Source organism: Symsagittifera roscoffensis, chromosome 8 (assembly GCF_963678635.1).
Source record: "Symsagittifera roscoffensis chromosome 8, txSymRosc1.1, whole genome shotgun sequence".
In the NCBI taxonomy this organism is placed as follows: domain Eukaryota; kingdom Metazoa; phylum Xenacoelomorpha; order Acoela; family Convolutidae; genus Symsagittifera; species Symsagittifera roscoffensis.
In genome coordinates this window covers 26,217,708-26,239,139 of record NC_087069.1, presented here as the reverse complement: position 1 = coordinate 26,239,139, position 21,432 = coordinate 26,217,708, and the positions used below count along the sequence as shown (strand labels likewise).

Below are 21,432 nucleotides of genomic sequence, written 5' to 3'. Positions count from 1 at the left end.
CCTAATCGCTACTGAATAGGCACGAAGACTAATGCGACTTCAGTTACCGTCGTCCTTTTCGGAAATAGACTAAAAAGTTAGGAAAACTGTTCCCATCGGAAGCAAGGTTTCTTTCCAGTCACAATGTGGTAAAACAGTGTTCGGGTTTTTTGTTCCGATCATTGAAAATGGGGAGGAACTTTGTATTCGGGTGTGGTTTAGTTTTTACTTTTGTGCCGCGCAAAATCACTTACCACAAATAATTGGAATGGGTAAAATGATAAATCATGAAAAATCCCTTTCAGTCGTGATTCGAACGACATTGAAAAGATTTTTCAAACATCTGACCCAGTGTTCAGAAAAACTTTTTTTGAAACTATTGAGGTTTTATTTTTTTTCGAGCGAGTAACGTTCGTTGTGTAGAACTTTTTCTGTTTTTTCGTTTTTGTAAAACAAATGTCGCTCATGCCTAATTCAATAATATTATCCGCAATATTATTGTTCTCGAATCTCACCGCCCACTAAAAACGACACTAATTTGAAGAAAAGTGAAAAAATACACGTGGCCAAAACATTCTGTGCTACTTGTTTCAGTATATTTTTAGTCTAAATTATTACCGTTTTTGCAATAAGACAGCTTACTTCAAGCGTTTTTTCTGGATGAAAAGAATTTTGAAATTTTATTTTGACGGCCAGCAAATTGGTACTCTTCTGGTCATTTCAGGCAATTTTGAAACAAGGAAGCACATGTAAAGCGAAGCTGCAAAGCTTAAAACCAAATTTCAGTTTAGTTGCAGTTTATCAGTTAATTCGGACTAATTAATTCAGACATCAATAATTCAGGCTATGGCTATTTCTAAAAAATTTTATTAAATACATTGACAATCAGAACATTCATGAGAGATCATAATTTTGTTCACGTGCTCGAAGTTCCGTACGGCTTCCCAAATGAGCTACTCAAAGCAGAGTCTCCCAATTTGGCCTGCTGGTTGTTAAGTTCATCCGAGTTCACTAAGTTGGACTCCATAATCTCATTGTACACTTGGCTGTTGACTCTCGAGGTGGAGGGTGGGACGAATGGGCGGTAGAAACAGGCGAGGATGATGAAGAGGATGGCACCAAGGAGGATTATTGCGGAAACAATGAAGAACTGCATCACCTGAACAACCATCGATGCTTGAACAATTCCAAAAAACATATTTAGTAGATTATAGGAACTATATCAGAAAAAGACAATACTATTTGATTTTTTTTTCTGGAAAAATCGTTAGTTAAAACCATATTTATTGCTCAAGTGTGAAATTTAAAACCTCGAGATTTGACAGACCACTAAAAATACCCAGTTACTGCGCTACATTTCTGATTGGTTTTTGTTAACACAAAAATTTTGTCATTCGGTGAAGTTTCCTGATATTGTGCTATAAAATTGACTCACCGTCTGGTACTGTCCCAAGATTGAGCTGAAGAGGACGATGTCAATCAGATTTCCAAGGGCATCTCCTAGTAACCAGATGGCCTGAGCACAAGACTTCACGCCAGCACCCGCCTAAAATTGTATTTTTGTTGAAAATCACACGCTGAAATTGACGCCATAAACTAGACCAAAGTTGGATTAAAAAAGCGGAAACAAAAAATTAAAAAACAAAAACAGCTTGGCCACGGTGTCAGTTCAGTCAGTGGGGTTAGTGCCAAATCAGTCCGAATATCTCAGAGCAGTCAGTGCTATATCAGAGCCAGCAAACGAGTACCAGTGCCACCAGTTTTTTATTTTAAATAATCACTTAATTGCTAATGAAATTAAATCATTTTGCTAGTGTGTGTCATGGTTTTACTAAATGCATTTTAATTGAACAAAAACTAAATTTTGGGGACGTAGTTCAAATATAAATCAAAAATAATCTATTTAAATTCAAATTGACTCAAGAGACCTTTCAATCAGTTGCCACTGATCGATCTTCCTTAAAAATAGATTAGAAAGAGTCTCTAAAATCACTATTCTGAAAATTAAACAATTGCAAAATAAATTAGGGTCTTGGTCTTCAATTTGATACCATATTAAATCTGAACGTCTGAAACAGCAGTTTTCGATGTAATGGCCGTTAAATTGTTCCTGAGAAATATAACTTTTTGGTTTTTTTTGCTCTCTTCAATGGGACTGCTTTCGTAGTTGATTCTTCTGTATGCTAGTAGAATACTGTGTTTCGTTTTCCAGAGATGACACACTAATTACCAATTGAGAAACATTGATACTGATAGTATTTTGTGATTCAGTTTTAGACCAAATGAAACATCGAATTTCTTTCTTTTGCAACAGGTCTTAATTGCCCAATTCTATTTGCTGAATTGTTCAAAATCAAAAATCTAAGTAGGTTTATACGTTATAGGTTTTTTTTCAAGTAGTAGGAGCAGTTCTGAGAAGAAATTAGTTTGGTTGAAAAGAGTTGGGTCAAAAAACCAAAAACAGGCTATTTTTTTTTAAAATGTCAGTGCTTGGCATCTTTTTTCATCAGTGCGACTATCAGTGCCGTCAGTGCCTGAGATTTCTTAGTCACTGTTGCCACCCTGACAATGACCAAGCTGAAAATTAAAAAAATCAAAATTGAAAGTGGCGATATTAAGTTATATGGTGCCTTCTTTTTCAGCTCAATTTTGTTGCTTTTTTCATTATCTAAAATGACTTTATTCCTAACAAAAGCTCAGATTGCCAAAATGCATAAATAAATACTGCATCTCTATTGTCAATAAGATAATGATACCTTAGGAAAATGATCTCTATAGTCAATAAGAAAAAATTCCGGGAAAATTACGACCGGGAAAATTCATATTTCACCGAGTTCCTCGTTTGTGCGACAAAAAAGGAAAGATACCTACTGTGCTTTTGGGCAAGAGCACTGATAGTCAATTTTCATCTGTATATTAATTGAAATAGTGTATTATTTTGGAGGTATCATCAGTTTACATCAACTGTCTTTAACAAATTTTTGAAAAAAAAACAGTGTGTTATATTTTTCTGGTTTCCATTAGTTCATTGGCGCTTTCAAAGTTCTGCTGGCAATTTTTCAGTTAGCAAGTTTTTTTTTGGATTTTAGTCAACATTCTCAAGAGTTGACCCGCTCTGCTCTCGGGATGCTCCATTCAAGCCCCCCATAGCGTCGTCTTCGGCCTTGAATTTCTCGGCATCGGCAACCATTCGATCGATGTCCTGCTGACTCAGTCGATTTTGGACGTTCGTAACCTTAACTCCAGTACACCAATTAGAGTCAGCAGTGACAGTCAGCATGTAGTTTGAATCAACGTAGAAAGACACCTCGATCTGCGGGACTCCCCGAGGCGCAGGTCGAATTCCTTGCAAAGTGAAAGATCCCAGCAGATTGTTATCCTTGATCGTTTCTCCTTCTCCCTCAAAAACCTGAACCGTGACTTCTGGTTGATTATGGGTAGAAGTAGTTATGTTCAGGGTTGGAATGGGCAGGGTTGGAACTTTCGTGTTTCTCTTGACAATTTTCGCCATTGTTCCTCCGGCAGTTTCGATTCCAAGCGACAGAGGTACAACGTCGATCAGAAGAATGCCATTGATCGCTTCCTCTTTGACGCTCGTCAGAACAGCAGCTTGAACTGCAGCGCCATAAGCAACTGCTTCATCTGGATTGATTGAGCAGTTCAGCTGTTTGCCATTGAAGAATTCTTCTAGAAGTTTCCTGATCTTTGGAATCCTGGTTGAACCTCCGACCAACACCACTTCATGAATGTCACTTTTGCTCAATTGAGCATCTCTAAGAGCTCTAGTCACTGGTTCCAAAGTTCTTCGGAAAAGATTGTTGCACAAGTCTTCGAATCGAGATCTGGTGATGGTGCTGTAGAAGTCGATCCCTTGGTACAAAGAGTCAATCTCGATTGTGGCTTGGGCACTGGATGACAGGGTTCTCTTGGCATTCTCAGCAGCAATTCTGAGTCTCATCAAAGATTTTTTATTCTGCGAGGGATCATGTTTGAACTTTTTCTTGAACTCCAGGTATAGATGTTCCACGAGACGGTTGTCAAAATCTTCGCCACCCAAATGAGTGTCACCGGCTGTAGTTTTGACTTCCCATACTCCGTGTTGAGCTGTTAGAATTGAAACGTTGGAATTCCCTCCTCCCAAGTCAAAAATCAAGACATTGCTTTCACTATCCGTCTTCTTGTACAGACCATACGCCAAAGCAGCTGCTGTTGTTGCATTGATGATTCTCAAGAAATTCAGTCCAGCAATAGCTCCGGCGTCTTTGATCGCGGCTCTCTGGGCGTTGTTAAAAAAAGTTGGAACTGTAATCACTGCATCTTTTACTGGTGCTCCCAAGTATGCCTCGGCTGTTTCCTTCATTTTCATCAATACCATCGAGCTGATTTCTTCGGCGTAGAATTTTTTCGTCTCGGCTTTATACTCAACTTCGATTTGTGGCTTGCCGTTGTTGTTTAGCACCTTGAAAGGCCAGAGCTTGATGTCTCTTTGAACAGTTCCCTCTGAGAACTTTCGGCCAATTAGACGGTGGGTGTCGAAAACTGTGTTCGTCGGATTCATCGCCGCTTGGTTTTTAGCAGCCTCTCCGACCATTCGCTCCGAGTCATTGAAAGAGACATAGGAAGGAGTGGTTCGGTTACCCATGTCATTGGCAATAATTTCCACTTTACCATTTTTGAACACCCCCAAACATGAGAAGGTGGTTCCCAAGTCAATACCAATAGCGGGTGCTGTTCTTGCCATACTTTGTGGCTTTTTCAGTTCAAACAGTTTTTTCTATAGTTTCAGCGATTTTGTTTTTAAATCAAAAATGAAGGCAAGAAATTGAACAGTAGCTGGTAGATGCGTTAGCAGTAGCAATAGTGTAATGAAGTTGTTGGTATTTATACTTGAAGACACTGATAGCTCGAGATTATGATAGAACACAGAGAAAGTTCCATACGAAAGAAGTTTATTCGGCTTTATAATTCGGCTTCATATTCGGATTTAACTTATTTTTTTTTACACTTTGGCAGATTTATTCGCTCGTGATGTAGTGGCTGGCTCTAGAAAACAGACAATCAATATCCGCCACGCCCCCAAAAAATTATGTTACATTGAGCAAATTCTGCTGCTTAACAAAAAAATGCTTTTTTTCAGCTTTATGGAAAATTTTCATTAATCATGTTTTTATCACAAAAAATTACTCTTACTATTGCTTTTAGAGATAAATAATGCAATTTGGAAAAAAAGTAGAGCAATTTTAGAAAAAAAAATAGATGATTAGTAGAGTCGTGGGTAGAATCATATTTGATATTTCTGAGAAATATAGTTTGCAATTTCATTTTTTAGTATGTAGTTTTTCAAATGCTACACTAATAATACAGAAGGCTATCGTGAGACTCCTTTCTATTTTTAACTTAATCACACTTTAAAATCAGATAGCTTTTTCAGTCTAACCAATGAATCAGATCTAAACAAGACGACTGAGCATAAAGTTTTAAAATTAAAAATCAATTCTTTGTTTTTGGTTTCTGAAACGAAATTTTTTGTTCCTTCAGTTTTATGAACCTTGATAAAAATCAAATCCATTAGTATTGTTAAGGAACGAGATGTTTATGTCAAGCGGAATGTGTCTATTGCTTATGTCTCTAATGACAGGCAATGCGGCGAATCTCCCATTGCTCTGAATATTAAAGTAGCTAAAGCAGGTGAAAAAGAGTAAGTTCGCCCTGTTTCAATAAAAACTATTTTTTGATCTTGAAAATGAATAAATTGCAGAAGTCTGTGTCCTAAAGTACGGTGAAAAAGAGATTAAGATAGGACTGAAGACTAGATAGTAGATGCAGAAATATCCAAACTGAACTGGTTTTGGATGAGCCTGCCTGTATTTTCTATTACAGGTTAAATTCCACAAAAACAGATGATTCTCAATTTCTAAATTTCTAACACTTAAAATACAGTAACTTATTCTTCGAATTTCAAAAAAAAAATTCGAAAAAGCAACAATCAATCCTGTAAACTAGGGGGCATCAGCGGGAAATCATGCTAGCGATGCTACAAGAAATCAGAGACGAAAAATATGGACTGCTCTTTTCACCCGATGATATGTAGTAACTTCCCTCATGCAGTATATGCAGTAACTTCCCTCAAATTGTAAAGATAGAGAAAACAATTGTTATGCTATAGCCCCTATATGCAACTAATTTTACAATTGGGGAACATTTATGTCTAAGTTCTACACTTTCATTTAGTCATCGTCATTTCTAAAAGTTTATCGATTAACATCAATTTTGACTCAACGTTAAAATAGATTTGTTATAAAATAAACCTATAATTAGGAATAGTCGTTAAGAATAGACCTATAACAAGACTGCTTGTATCAAGGCGAAGCCCTGAATGTTCCGACTGCCTTTTAGGGTTTATGGAGCAGCAGTAATAACATAAAAAAATTAAATGAAATAAAAAATAATTTTTTTTTAAAGTTGAAATTTTTAATGAAAATCATCCCCCCACACGCCATATAAAGTACAGAAAGAGAGATTTTGTTCCTAGTAACAAATCAATTATGGCAAATAACCTTCGTTCAACCAATTTGGAACGATTTATAGGACGGATTAAATCTCCGCTTACGCGTTAATAGCGCGAATTATATCGCTCGTTAATTGTCCCAAATTGGTCAAAATGGCAATCTTAAAACCCTCATAACTTTTAAAAAAATAATCACAGGTGAAATATCTTTTCAAATTTAAGCTCAGTACAACAATACCTTTCGAATGATATAAAAAAACTTCCGTCAAAAATAGTTAGTTAAAAAGTCGAAATTTGTCTGAAGAAAAAAACCTCACCCCGAGCACAAATATTCCGTTACATTCGTATCGAAAGTCGGAACAATAATGTATGTAGTTATGCAAAATTTTCTACATACAGATTTTAAAAAACAAAAAACAATCTTTTGTTTTTGCAAAGCATTGGAAGTTAGACACTGTTAGTCAGTTTTCAAGTTCAAAAAGCTAGTTACGGTCGCTATCTATCTTTATGCTCCGCATTATAGTTGATCAACTTTTTGCCAGTTACACCTAAATAGGGTCAAACATTATCAAAATTATTCTTTCACACAACTGTTAATGACAGTTAATGACGGTAATGGCAAAGAAAGTGTACTCTGAAAGAGTGATAATTTGATTTCACTCGCCCTCAAAATGATCAAACCTGGGCCAATTCAGTGTCAGTTTGCTTTGTAGCAATGTAATTTATGTTTAAAAATTTCCTTACTTCTAATATTTTTTTCATATATCGGATATGAAAGGAAAGCTAAAGAAAAATCTGACCCTAAAAATCTGACCTCAAAAACAGCAGAAACTTTTGAAGAAGAATTTTAAATAGCAAGTTGTGCTGAAAATGTTGGTAAGATTTCTTCATGTGTGGGTAACATCACCTAAAAGCAGTTTTAAGTGCACTGAAGCAAAAACTCGATTATCATCCGAAAGTTCACATGAAAAAATTGTGAGGTTGCGGATACGTCTTTTTTACTTATCATGTTGTTTTGTCAAAGAATGAAAAATGTTTTATTTCAAATGACAGCGTTTTTTCAACTTTTCCATGGAATCTGAAAAGGGAGTGCGAATATGGTAGATGCCTGTACTCTACAAAAACCTCAAAATTAGATCAAAATTTCAGATGGATAATCTCAGTGATTTTTTTTGCATTTTCAGTTCAAAACTTTTTTTTACTGCAAAAAATGACCAATCTTGAAACAGATTTTCATTTAAACAAATTTCATTCAAAGTTTTTTAAAATTTTTTCAAATTTTTTCGAAATTTTGTTGTATCGTTAAATTAAATTTGAAATACTAAAAAATGAAATGAAAAACCAATTCAAATCAACAGAAAATCACTATAATTGAGTTTTTCTTAATGTCTTAAATGAAAATAGCTACGATAGTTTTTTTTATTGGTCTATCAGATTTGACATAAACGGGTAATCTTCGATTAGTAAATAGAAAATATTTTTTCAACTTTTTTGTTTTGCAACAGCTGAAAATAGCTGAAAACCAGCTCAAAACGATCATTTTTTGGAATATATTTTATCATAGTAAAATGGAAATGAGTGATTCGAAAAATGATTCAAAATACGTCGGGTAGTTTTTTCGATTTTGGTACACGATTGCTAGATTTTCCGACAAAAATTTTAGAGTTGGCCCACGTAATCAACAGCTTGATCCACGTCTACAAAAATCATAGCCAGTTGGTTTTTAATTTCGAGAATTCCACGACTGTTTGAAAAAATGTCTACGGTCAGCAAAAAACATAAAAACACTAAAAATATCACGTGATGAGCGTGTTCAGTGGGTTAAAGGCTGGTTATTATACAAAAAAAAACAATATTCACGGACTAGGAATTCCAATGCTAAATCGACTGGATCCATCTTAACTTTTAACATTTGTGTGCATAGATCATTCTAGCGGGTATTAAGTAAAATGCGATTTGAAGACGCCAAACAATATGTTCATTGAAACCATAAATTGTCTGTTTTCGACGAAGATTTATCTAAATTTCACCTAAGATTATTTTTTGCAGAAACATTTGTACTTCCTCTGAGACGCTTTTTTTTGCTCTGAGACGCTGCATTGAAAAAGTTCACTCGGACTCTGGTACCCAATGTTGTGTGCACACAATTTAATACACAAATACGTCTCGCGTATGAAAATTATCTCTAGGAATGGTCTGTGTCAAAGAGTAGCGCGTAGAATTTATACAAAGTGGACCTCTCTGGTGGCAAGGAAACGCTGAATTGGTATTTATTGTGGTGGTGTGGTTAAAAAAGGCTGAAGGCTGAAAAACTTTATCGTCAAGCTAATATTGTCAATTACCGTGGTTCAATTTGTTTCACATGATGCTGCCAACCGGCCTAATGAGCGACCGTTGGGACGAAAACCTAGTCATCCTGCTTTTGATTTCTTTTTATGTCGAAGTAATTTGCTTCTAGGTAAAGCTTCTAATGTCTACTCTCGCTTTATTAGTTTACGTAATAGTAATTCAGCTAGATATCGTTGGTTGAAGCTGTTTTCAACGTAATCTGGAAAAATTGGTTTAAGAATTCTTTGCCTGGAATGGCGTTCTACAAGCGTTGAAAAAACTCACTGCAACTTCCAAATTGCTATGTCGTTTAGTGGGTCAAAGATTAAAATTCAGTCAGAGTCTTATGAAATTAGGTTTTTATTTCAAATGTTAGTCAAGGAGGAGAAGGTTTATTACGACTTTGAGTTAGCTAGGCAGACAATGCAAAACTCCATCATATCTCGACCAATACAAGTTTGGTTTTTGTTCTTCCAGAAGTAGAAAAAAATACTTTCGAAATTGGGGCCGAGTGTGTTTTGGACAAGAGTATAATTGGCCAATTTTTAAACGTATACTAATCGAAAGAGTCAGGGCCGGATCTACGTTTTTCTCGAGGAGGGGGGGGGGCAAAATTTCAAAATATTTTTGATGATTTTATTGATCATTTTTTCAGGTCGACCAAATTGATTGTGTGAGTTTTCTCAGAATACTATAAAAAGCGTGTTTTTATCAAATTTTCTGCGCCATTTTGGGGCACTTTTTGAAAAAAATTTATTGAAAATTTGCGTTTTTTCGGCACGCGTTCTCTTTCAAGGTAGTATATATTGGCGCCAAAAGAGCATCTAAAAAATATGGTTGGTCGGCCGAAAATGGATGTCAGAAAATTTCAACAAAGGGTTTGATCCGCTCCACCTTCATACTCCCTAAACCCGCTGCTGCAAAGAGTGTATCAATTAGGGACTGATACAGGGGCGGATTTAGGGGGGGGGGGGGCGGACGCCCCCTTCCCCTCAGGGATTCGACCCCCTGCCGACCCAAAGGGTCCCCCATTTGATACTTTTTCAGAAATCCATTTTTGGCCAACCGACCCTAAAATTATATATACTAACTTTATATATGCTGACGCCAATATATACTAACTTTGAGGGGGAGCGCGCGCCAAAAAAAACGCGATTTTTTTGTCAACAATTTTTTTTTCAAAAAGTGCAAAAAAGTGCAAGGCGGCGCAGAAAATTTTGCCAATGCTTTGGGAGAGCTCGAAAAATCAAAGTTTTGTTAAAGTTGAGGAATTTTGATTGTAAATATTGTGTTAAGAGCTTTTAAACTTTGTGTAAAATTGTACATCTCTCTTTGATGGAAATTATAACTATTAACCAACGTGAAGAACCAACGTGTTTTGAACTAATAAACCACACGTAAACAAGCAGCAAAAATGTTATTTTTCTGCAGTAAAAATTGCGTAAAGCTAGCTTAATTTGAACTTGTCATCCGCAATTTCAGAAAAAATCATTTCAAAAATTTTGCTATATAGAACTAAGCGATTCTGCTACGAAAGTTTTTTACAATTATAATGGACTGCAAGAACTGTTTTTGCAGCGGGTGAAATGCTTACCTCTGAGTAGGCGAAGTCCAGACCCGTGACAGACACCAGCACTTCTGCCAGAGTGAGTATGATGTACTGAGGGATCTGCCAGTAGATCATCACACTCTCCTCGGAGTCCAGCACTGGCCACACTTGCTGGATGAATTGAGCCTCTTCTTCTGTTCCGTTGGCCTGTGAATATAATTTAAGATGGTTCCAATCATTTTTTATAAAAAAAAAACTCAAAAGCGCCAGCAAATAAAGGCAAAACTGTTTGCGAAGTTTTGGCAAAAGTGTTTTTTTTTCCTTAAAACTATATTGCTAACGGACCTAAAAACCACTCGTAACATGGTTGATCTTGAAAGTTGGATGTTTTTGTGGCTAGAAAGATAGTTTACTATAGTTCTGTTTGATAACGGAAGTTTATCAGAGAGGGAAAAGGGCAACAGATGAGCATATCATTTTCCAACTCGGAACACATCTAACGCCCGGATGACTAAAAATAGCTTACTTTGGGGTTTTCTGTGAAAGAGATGAGGTAAATGCCTCCATAGTTGGCGTCAAACTGTGTCTCACTCTCAAAATCCACAAACTCAGAGAACGTCACCTGAGCGTAGACTGTTTTGCTAAAACGAATTTATTTTGTCAAATGACTTTTTCAATCGAGCTGCGATAGAGGTGATTGCATTTAAATTAAAAGCGTCCGAAACGTTTTTCAGTTAACCAGGCAGAAGCTTAACCCGTAGGATGATTATCTGAAGTTAACCAAGCGGTTTTAACCAAGCTGGTTTAAGACAATGACAATCTTCAGGAGCTCGCCTCCCAAATTGCAGCGCACGTAAAATTTAGAACCCCAACCATATGATTGCTGGGCACCATCACAGCCGATTTCATTTTAAGCAAGAAGAGCAAGTTATTGTGAAAGTAAAGCAAAATGTTCTGACCAAAATGATTCAAAGAAAAGAACTTCAAACATTGAGAAGGATTTTAAAAACATTTAAAAAACTACTTTTTTTCAAAAAGTTTCTGTTGATTTTATATAAAGAGCGAATGAATTAGATGAAAAACGGCAAGAATGAAAAATGATTATCGCTGAGATATCATTGAAGAAGTTTTACTTGTAAAGTTACGTTGAAGTTTGAAAAAGGAGGCCAACATTTCTTTGCTTTATGACAAATTATTGTCAAAAACGAAAAACGAAAAACAAATAGCGTTCAGACCAATATTCTGCATCTGAAAGTTAATAAAACCCGAAACGCGGCCAGCAAGATGGTTTTAAGATACCACTTTTTACCTTCTAGGTCTTATCCTTGAGGCACCAACTTTTGGGCGGAAAAAACACTCTTCCTGTTATGATCTTCATACTGCAAAAAGGTTATTGAAAAGTTCCTAAATTTTCATTTACCTTAATTTTCATTTATTTGTTAAACTTGTTCCAAATTTTTGAAACAAAATTTTTGTCTGTTTGAAAAATTAAAAAAACAGTTTTTAAGGTAATTCTGAATCAGATTATTTTTCGATAATACCTTCTATTTTGTATGGAAGAATTCTTGTTTCTATGGAACAGTATAGAATTGTATAGTTAGGCTAACTAGGGTAGCTTTTTTACGTACCATGTAACTTTTTTGATGTTTTGTGACCAACCGGGAACACCACAATCCCCCATTTAGGTTACAGAGGGGGTCAGAACAATAGCGAAAATTTTCAGGTAAGGTAAAATATGAAGAATCGCTGAAGGCACACTGCTTAGTAAGTCAATTTTTAATCCGCAAAAAAGTGTAAATGAAGAAAACAAAAAAAAGCTGGTATAAACATTGGATAAGAAAATATGTTTATCAGTTAATTCATGATACAACTGTAGGCAAAAACTTCAAATTATTGCCTGGTTCAACTTTTATTACTCTCTTTTCAGACAATAACATGCAAAAACTGAATTTAGAGCTAATTTTCTCGTTCTAATTGCTCACTTGTTGCCACTGTTGCCTTCTGCGTCTGCAACCACGAAGTCTCCCTGTGGGACTGAAAACTCTTCGCTTCCAACTTTGAACTCTGTCGTTGCATTCAGTGGAGAGAAAAACCTGAAACGAAACAGTTAGGTAATGATACTTTACTTTACAAGTATTTATTGACGTGCGCAGAAATTAAACTACGGGGGAGTATTCGTTAACTTTTTGTGTTCCGCGGGCACTTTTTGAAGGAAGTCCCTTTTTCAGACTTTTTGAAAAAATTGTTTCAATAGATAAATAAGTAAATAAAATTGACGCGGCCCTCAAAACTAGTATACACATTGAAGCCTATGGCGTCTTCAGAAATCCTTATCAGTTGGTCAGCTGAAACGGGTTTTCGTAAAACAGTAGCAAAGGGGGATCTGGGAACATTTTGCAGCGAGAATTGAGGAGGAGAGGCGCTACTGAAAGAACGACAGTTGTGAAATATGTTATTTAAGTAATCAACTTACGAGAAGTAGCAATCGGCAGCAGTCGGCGAGCTCTCTTCACTCTTGCTCTAAATTATGATCAAAATGTCAAAACTTGAAGCAGAAATAAATGACAGAAAATATAAACTAAACAATAAATACACTTACACAAAATCTCAGAATACACAGCGCATTTCTGAGGAGAAGACGGTTCTCTTAAATTACTTCGCCCCTATGGTAGCTAATAAAGAATAACCACCCTCATAAAGACTAATTCAAAATTAAGCAGAAGCATATGCGAATTTTGTACCTAAAATATTAGTAACAATTCTAAATATTAGTACTTAAGTATATTTTCCCTTTCAAAGGAGGAGGAGGGTGGGGGGGGGGGGGGGGGTGATTAAAGAGGTCCGAACATACCAGAAAAACATCAACTAAAAGCCTACCTGTTGGTAGTATGTGAGGTCCCCCTTGTCAGAGTAGAGATACACATAAGTGGCCTTCTCAGCCCCACTCTCCACTCCTGTGATGTTGAATGGGCTGATTGAGTGCACATATAGACTGCAGTTCACTCCAGGTGTGAACTCCATCTCAACACTGTCTCCATAGTTGTACACGTGTCGGATCAAGTTCTGCAAATTAAGAACAAAATCCCCACTAATAATCTTAAATTTTTGGTTGATTTTTACTTAATTGTCGCATAATTTTTTTGGCTGCTTATGTACTTTCTCTATAGTAATTCAAAAGTTGGATCAAGTTCTGCAAATTATCAACAGAAATCATCCAAAATTGACTCACAAAAATTAATAATAAATTTGTTTCAAGTAGTGCAAAAATCCAACAATATAGAAAGCTTATCATTGATAGAGCACCAACTTGAGCAAACGCAGAAAGTGATTCAACCTGTTGAAGCGCCGCTGAGAAATTTCTATTGAGTACTGTTTTATATGGACCTGGTTGTTTAATCCAAGTAACATTTACACAGAAAAAAAAGATAGTCGATTTAAAAAGAAAATTAAAATTCAAAATATTACAGTTGCTTTATCTTGCATCTAATTGATATGTTTTTACAGAAATATTTAGAGCAAAAAAAAGTAGCAAAAAACAGTTTTCAGACTTGAAAATTATATTTTATATTATTTCCTTTTTTTCAAATAATATGATGTTTCTTTTGGGTGTTCGCTTTATAGTTCAATTTAAAAAAAAACAACTACTCAAAACTTTTTTTTTACCAAAACCATTTATTGAAGTAGTCGCAATCAACTAAATAAGTTTCTCTGATTTTGTGCATAAGGTTGTCTATAGACTGTTTAGTTATTGCACAGATATTGACTTTTTGTTATTTCGTGTTAGTTTTTTTGTTGTGAGTGATTTTATTTTTCTGGTGGTATCAAGTGATTTGTCCAATTTTTGTTTTGAAAATTTTTTTTTTCACGTTGTCATTTTCATGTTCTCGTCTTATTACTTTAGAGAAAAATTTCAGCAGTTCGTATGCGTGTAATTCATTGATTGAGCAAATCCCCTGTGTTTTTCTTATAGTCCTTGATTCTTGTGTTTTTTTTGAGGCGAAACGCAACTCTAACTGAAAGTTTTGTTGTACTAGCAAATTTTTTAAAGCGGTTTTATTGGCAACTCCGTATATTAATACACCATATTGATAGATTGGTTGTTTAAACTGCTTGTATATTTTAATGAGAACAGATGAGCTATGAAACTGTCTTGTTTGATAAAAAATGGATATGAATCGATTTGTCGATCAAATCGATGAAAAAATTGTTCTGTTTTATTTATTGTCCCAAAATTTTTGTTTGTTTTAGTATTTTGGCCATACTTGTACACGTGTCAACCAATTTCTACGTTTTACTATATTTTTATCATCGAATATGACCATAAATGTTGGATGTCTTAACCTAAACAGCAAAAAATGAACTTTTTTGATTTAAACTAAAGGTTTGCAAGTAGTTTCCTTTGTGTTTTCATGTTTTTCGCAATAAAAATGTGGACTGTTTTAGTAGCTAAAAATGAGTTGTTTTTTTGAATAAAATATTATAGCATTTAAAGTAAACCAAAAGCATCGTGATGCAAACTTTCTTTGCCATGTTATTCAGTCAAGTCCAACAAGTCATCTCTTAGGCGTATTCCTGAACGCAATTTGAGCTATTTTGTTTTGCAGTAGCTGAGTAGCTCTTATAAAAAAAGCTAAGAGAAAAATTCCACCAAAATTCAATCATAATAGTTTTTTCAAGGAATAAAAGTAAGTATGACATCCACAAGATTTGAAATTTTTCGCCTCAAAAAAATAATTGAACGCAAACCGAATTAACTCAGTTTCATATATAAAAAGTCAAAGGAAACCAATTCATTTCTCCCGCAACTATGAAAAAAAAACTTGCATCGAAAAATAGTCAAGCCCCGGATGTGAAGAAAAATTGACTCAAGTAAAAATTATTTGAAAGTAACAATACCTCATAAGATTTTTAAAATAATTTTGAGGATTTTTTTCGTAAAAATGATAAACGTAGAGGAAAACGTTTGTTGCCTTCAATGTGCTGCTTTATGATAATTCTAAATCAATCTGAGCAATCTATTTTAGTTAATGTTTTGCTAATGATTTTTGTAGTGATAATTATTTATTATTCTTGTCAGGTTTTGCCAGGTTTTTGGTGAAAATTGAAGTTTGCTAGTGGATGCAAATCCGCTCAAAAATGTTTTAACCAAGGATTTTCTCATACATTAAAACCCACTGGTTGATTGGCAAGAACCTCGCACAAAAACTACACATGAAGATTTGCTTTTTAAATGAAAACAGTACTTTTTACACCGATTTTTTTTAAAAAAGTGCATTCTTGTGTATATGGCTTGAAAATTTTCGTCATGAAAATTTTTGCTTGAAAAATGTAGGCTGCTTTTTAAGAGATAAAGATTAACCTTGCCATTTGAAAACGGAAAAACAATAGTTGAGGTCTTACACAAAATGCAGATATGATTTTTGATTATTTTGTGTAGAAAAATGAGTCTTGAAATAAATTAAAGACAAAAACTTCCGAAAGAATTTTTTTGAGCATAAAAAGGACTTCGCGGTATTGCAAAATCGTAAGTTAACGAAATTTTTAATTAAATTTTTAAAAAAAGTTTTGTAAACCAATGATTTATTAGATTTCCTGAAAAGGTACTTAGCAGGTGTCCAGGCCTGGCTTTCAACTATTTTTTTATCACATGGTAAATTAATCCGACGCTTCAACTTTTCCGTCATTTAGCTATTGTGGAAATATCAGACTTTATTTTTTCAAAGATTTTCAAACTCAATTTTTTAGATTTTTCGGCAGGGTTCTTAGATAGGTCCTGCCAGGAATTCCAGGAATGCCCTGGAATCATGAATTTCCTGCTGGCATGAAGTCGAAGGTATTTCCTTGGTTATGTACTCCGTGTTACTCATTTCAAATCTTGATGTTTATCCTAATAAATCTATAAACATGTTGTTTGACGCCAAATTTGAATCTATTTATCGCCCAAAAAAAAACATATTTTTTCAGCGAAGTCTTGTGCAAGTTTAAAAAAAAATTTTTATTGGAAAAAAACTGTACCTGGTGTGGCACTCGTGTCTCTTCTTTGAGTAGTCCGTTCTCGTAGAAGTTCACATCCATGTGGCAGGGGAGAGTGTTCACAGCCCACACTGCCGTCTGCTTACTGGTCAGTCGGTCAAATGGAAGGGTGCCCTGGATTAAACACATTTGAATGAGAAATTTAAAAAATGATATGAACCAGGAAAGTCTTTAGAAGTGCAAAAATCTGATGTTTTGAAAGATTACACTTGCAAGAGCAAGTGTCTTGTAATTGTGAACTAGACTTTTTTCCCGTAAGCATTTTTTACAAGAAATTAAATTGGCTTTTTTATTGAACCTTAATAATTTCCAGACTCTTTTTTCAGTATGTAGATAATCGAAAAAAAATTCCGGCAAAAATTGAACTGTCGGATTTTTTATTTCCCTGCTCAATTTTTTGTCGGCTTAGGTGTCACATAACGGATTTTTGTTGTGCTGTTATTTAATATCATGGTAGTTGTTCATTAGTGTTGTTCATAGCAGTTTCAGGGGACTTGAAACTTTTTCAACTTTTCATTTAAAAAAATTTCGGCTCAACGGATAACCCGGGTTATATTTTAACTAGTCTTACGAAAATTTTGGTTCACCTAGTTTTTTTCAAGGTTTTTCTCTCTTTTTTTCGTTTTCTTTCTTCTTTAATGTTTGTTGTATTGCAAGTGGTGCGAGGCTCTACTTCGCCTCTGTGTTAATATAAATGCCACAATCTTCTTCTGAAGTAAATTAACAAACTTTATGCGAAGTAGGATGATGATTCAATTCACATGGGTATTTTTTTTCAATTAATTCAAATTCAATCATTAAAACCCGATTTTGAGTTTGAAAATTTCACTGCTTGTTTGGAAACTCACGTCAATTTTGAGCTGCAGCATAGCGGCCATGACGAAAGCACCACAACCGAGCACCATCCCTACCCCCATCTTCTGAAGACGCCTGAAATGAAGGAATAAGCATCTGAGGGAGGGGGAGGGAGGGGTCCAATCAGAGTCGCGATCAGGTTCTATTACGATTCAATGCAAACTAAACTCAATTGGCCATACCTGTTAGTTTGAATGGCTCATCTGAACAATTTCGTTCTCTAAACCACGGAGTTCCTTATGCGCGGGGGACAGAATGCGCGAAAATTATGTCAGCCAATCAGAGCTCATTATTCAAAAATTTGAAGGGATTTAGCAATAAATTCAGTCCGTTTTCGATATTTTAAAGAACGCTGATTAATTTAAAAATTTCCCGCTTTCGGTCCTCCGCGCATCAGAATTGCCGCCGCAATCAACATGCAAACTGCTGAATTCCTATTGGCTGAAAATTGTTTTCTTCTCTCATGTCACTACATTTAACTAAGTGTCTACGGGAGGGTGGGAGAGATTGTTCACTTGGTGGAAAACTAGGGTGGCAACTTACGTGCGCATAATGTGGCATTTGTGCAGTAGGGGGTAAATGATGTTGTATGTGATGGGGACGAGTAAGATGACGAGGAGTGAGTTGATGAACTGCATCTGGTCAGGGTAGAGAGTGATGAAGCCCAAGTTGCCATTCATCTGTTGAGCCTAAAAGAGGGCAAGTCAAAGTTTATTAATTTTAAAGTTTATAGAAATATAAGTTTATAGAAAAATTATATTTCGTTTTCAGGAAGTTATAAATGCAAAACGTTTTTTAAGTGATCATAGAATTCGATCTTAGAAGAGTACAAAAAAGGGTACAGGCCTGACATATCGATTGGTGTCTTAATTTCTCAAAAATCCAAACTTGTAATTAAATCTTATTCGCCAAAGAGCAGCCAGCAATTCAGTTTTGGATAAACTGTACTGATTGGGTTTTTGTTCGAAACTTTTTTCTTTGCTAATGATGAAAGTTATCTTTGTCTCGACCAAGGGGTGGATCTAGGTTTCTCCTCAAGGGGAATGCGGATTTTGGAAAAATTTGGGTCTGTTTTCGTGGGTGGGCCGAATTGATTTTCCGGGTTCTCCCAACTTACAATGAAGACGCTTCCATACCAGTATCTGTGGGTCTGTCCGTCGAAAATGGATGTTGTAAAGTAGTAAGAAAGGGGTTCAAATTCTTGAATTCCCTCAATCTACCCCTGGTCTCGGCAAAAAGCCAGTCATACAAAAGGAAAACGGAGCTTTTTAAACAAAAAATGAATTTTTTGATGAAGAAGAACTCATCTAGAACCCAATGACCACGTTGAGGTCCAACGAGCCAGTTCATCGTAAGACTGCTAATGTGACACTAGCCTGTATGGTCCATGTGGATCCCTGCTGGTCAAAGCCCATGAAAAAGATGGCAGTGGGCAGGGTCATGATGAAGATACGACCCAGCTGGGTGATCTCGTCCAGGAAACTTTTCTGAAAATTGCAAATATCATCAGTATTTTATGATCAAACAGTAAACAATTTTTTTTTTTTGCAATTCAAACATTCTCGAAACAGTTTCCTTAAATTAATTTTGGCGATTTTGAAAAAGGTCACTTCGTATTTGGGTGAAGCGTGATAGAGGAAGCACTCCTGTTTGCGACCCCCCTGCACTCTGTTCTTAACTGCAGATCCAATGGCACCACATGCCCGCACAATCATCGACTCACCAGTCACCTTAAAAGGAAAGAAAATTCATTTATAAACAAGAATAGCCGGTTACTGTGAAAGTAACACATAATGTTCCGACCAGTCTTAAGAAGTTACAACAAAATTATTTTTCCAATTAGAGTCATTTTTTAAGCTTGGTGTGATAAAGGAATCTATGCGAAAAATTAGATCTTGTGCGTTTTTGTCAGTCTTTGTAAAATATGCACATTGGAAAACAATTTTGATGACAAATAACAAGAAAAACAAAAAACATCAAAAAAATCTTAAGTTTTTAAAAATAATTTTTCTAATTTTTTTCCCGAAATTTTTGAAGTTTTTGATTCGTAAGATGAAGCTTACAACTCCAAAAACTAATTTCAATTGAGTAAAACTAAAATTTCAAGACTTAAATTAAGCATAAATAAGTTTTGAGCATGTCAGCCTGCTCACTCGCTCAAAATTAGACGAAAAAACAAAATCTTCAAACCGGTTTTTCTCGACTCCAGGATATATATTTTAAAAATGTTTGATGACGTTCGAATTACGACTGAAAATGCTTTAACATGATATAACACTCAACCCAGTCCAATCATTGTGTGTGCTACTTGATTTCGCGTGGAAAAAAAACTAAAGCACACCCGGATACAAAGTTCTTCGCCATCTTCAATGGTCGGAACAATAACTGTGCCGCAATCTTGGGAACCTTAGTGTTTGAGTTCTCTAGCTATCTTTCGAGACGTATGGTTTTTTTTTCATACCATGTAGGCACCTAAAGGCTTTTAAAAACATTTCGACAACTAATGTTTACCTGCCAAACGTAATGTTATTAATCGGTAACTAGCGAAACCATTTGGTTAGTAAATAAACTAAAAAACTCTTATCGAGTTCACCCTTTCGGCTTTTTCTCTTGTTTGATATATTTAAGCTAATTGTTCCGACCATTGAAAATGGGGAGAGTTTTTGTATTCGAGTGTGTTTTAGTTTTTTCTTTTTCCACGCAAAATCAGCTACCGCAAGTATCAATTGGGTGAGCTGAGTGATATATCATGTTAAATCTTTCAGTCGCGATTCGAACCACATTAAAAATTCCCAACATTTTTTCTAGTGTCAAGCGAATAAAAAGCAAGCAAGCAGGCTTAAAACAGCTAAATTATGCCTGATTTGAAACCTTAAAACTCAATTTGAAGCAAGTTAAACTAGTTTTTGGAGTTTTTAGCTTCATTTTGGGAACCAAAAATTTCAAAAAAGTCAAAAATTCCCTGCAAAAAAGTTGAAATTTAAAAAAAAAAAATTTTGAAGTTTTTTTTCTCTTTGTTCTACAAAATTTTTTGTCCAATTTTCCTGTATTATTATGACTGTCTAATTTGCCTAAGTTACGTTTTTACGTCAGATCTCTTAACATCAAGCAGAAAAAATTAAACTAAGTTAAAAAAACTTTCCAAAACGTAGTTTTCTAAAGAATATGGTTGGAGCATTCTGTGCTACTTGTACAGTAACCTGCTATCTTTGTATAAAATGGCTTTTGATGTTCTAGGCTGCAAAAAAATGTGTCATTGTACAACATTTTTTACATGCAATATGCGGAATAAATGATTTTGGACAAGTCTATTTAGTAATTTTTCAACTTTATAAGGGTATGGCAAAAATTTATAGTTTTGGTTTTACCTTCTTAGCCTCGTAGAGTGGTGTTCCGAGGACGAATATGACAATGGCGACCATGAACAGAGCGGCTGGGACTCCGAATGCGAGGGTGTAGCAGTCCTTGTCGAAGCACTGCACGTCTTCCCTGAGGATGGGGGTGAGGATCATGGAGATGAAGGCGCCTATGTTGATGGACACATAGAACACCGAGAAGAACATGTCTCGCAGGAGAGGCTGAAAAGTATAAAGTTCACTCATCGACAATCTTTGAAAACATTATTGAAACTCTGGAAAAAAATGATTGCTCAGATGTTAAAATTTTAACCGAAAATTTACAACGAAACAAATATATTGAGTTCCAGCTGAATCAAAAGTCTCGCAACAGTTTTTTTTTCAAATTATTGTTAGTAAATTACAGGGTCAATTGAAGCTAGCAACTCTACCTAGAATCGCCCAGAGGGATTAGCCCTCGATATCATGATATCTCAAAAAAAACAATCGGAGAAAAACAAAATTATATGGCGATTTGAATGATAAATTTATTTGAATATTAACGCTTAATTTAAATTCATCTTATTTTTTTTTCCAAATTATTGCCGTCGCTTATGACGTCATCAACACGGCATCACCTACTGTGTTGATGACGTCATACCAGTAGATGACATCATACCAGTTGATGACGTCAAACCTACTTTATCTTGTGGTATCTGGTCCCCTCCAAAGGCACACACACATGGCTTAATACCCCCAGTGCCCAGTGCAATGAGACTCAGTCCCAGAATAGTGCCTGCCACCATCTCATTGTGGGAGAACCAGATGGGCACAGTAGACACTGC

The 21,432-nt window shown here is 35.5% G+C and overlaps 2 protein-coding genes across 2 annotated transcripts; both read right to left on the bottom strand.

The window, feature by feature from the left end:
* Window positions 1-677: 677 nt before the first annotated feature.
* On the bottom strand, window positions 678-21,432 carry LOC134853714 (solute carrier family 15 member 1-like; the record flags this gene model as incomplete). Its single annotated transcript, XM_063869714.1, is given in 14 exon segments — window positions 678-1,138; window positions 1,415-1,525; window positions 10,410-10,571; window positions 10,891-11,005; window positions 12,347-12,457; window positions 12,838-12,884; window positions 13,242-13,427; window positions 16,380-16,511; window positions 17,246-17,327; window positions 17,796-17,941; window positions 18,629-18,739; window positions 18,863-18,982; window positions 20,621-20,830; window positions 21,289-21,432. Coding segments are annotated over 14 exon segments (1,920 nt in total), but the record flags the coding sequence as incomplete, so codon positions are not given.
* Window positions 3,065-4,720, bottom strand: LOC134853190 (heat shock 70 kDa protein-like). The gene has a single exon (XM_063869149.1). It carries the CDS (start codon window positions 4,718-4,720, stop codon window positions 3,065-3,067), a length of 1,656 nt encoding a protein of 551 aa, XP_063725219.1.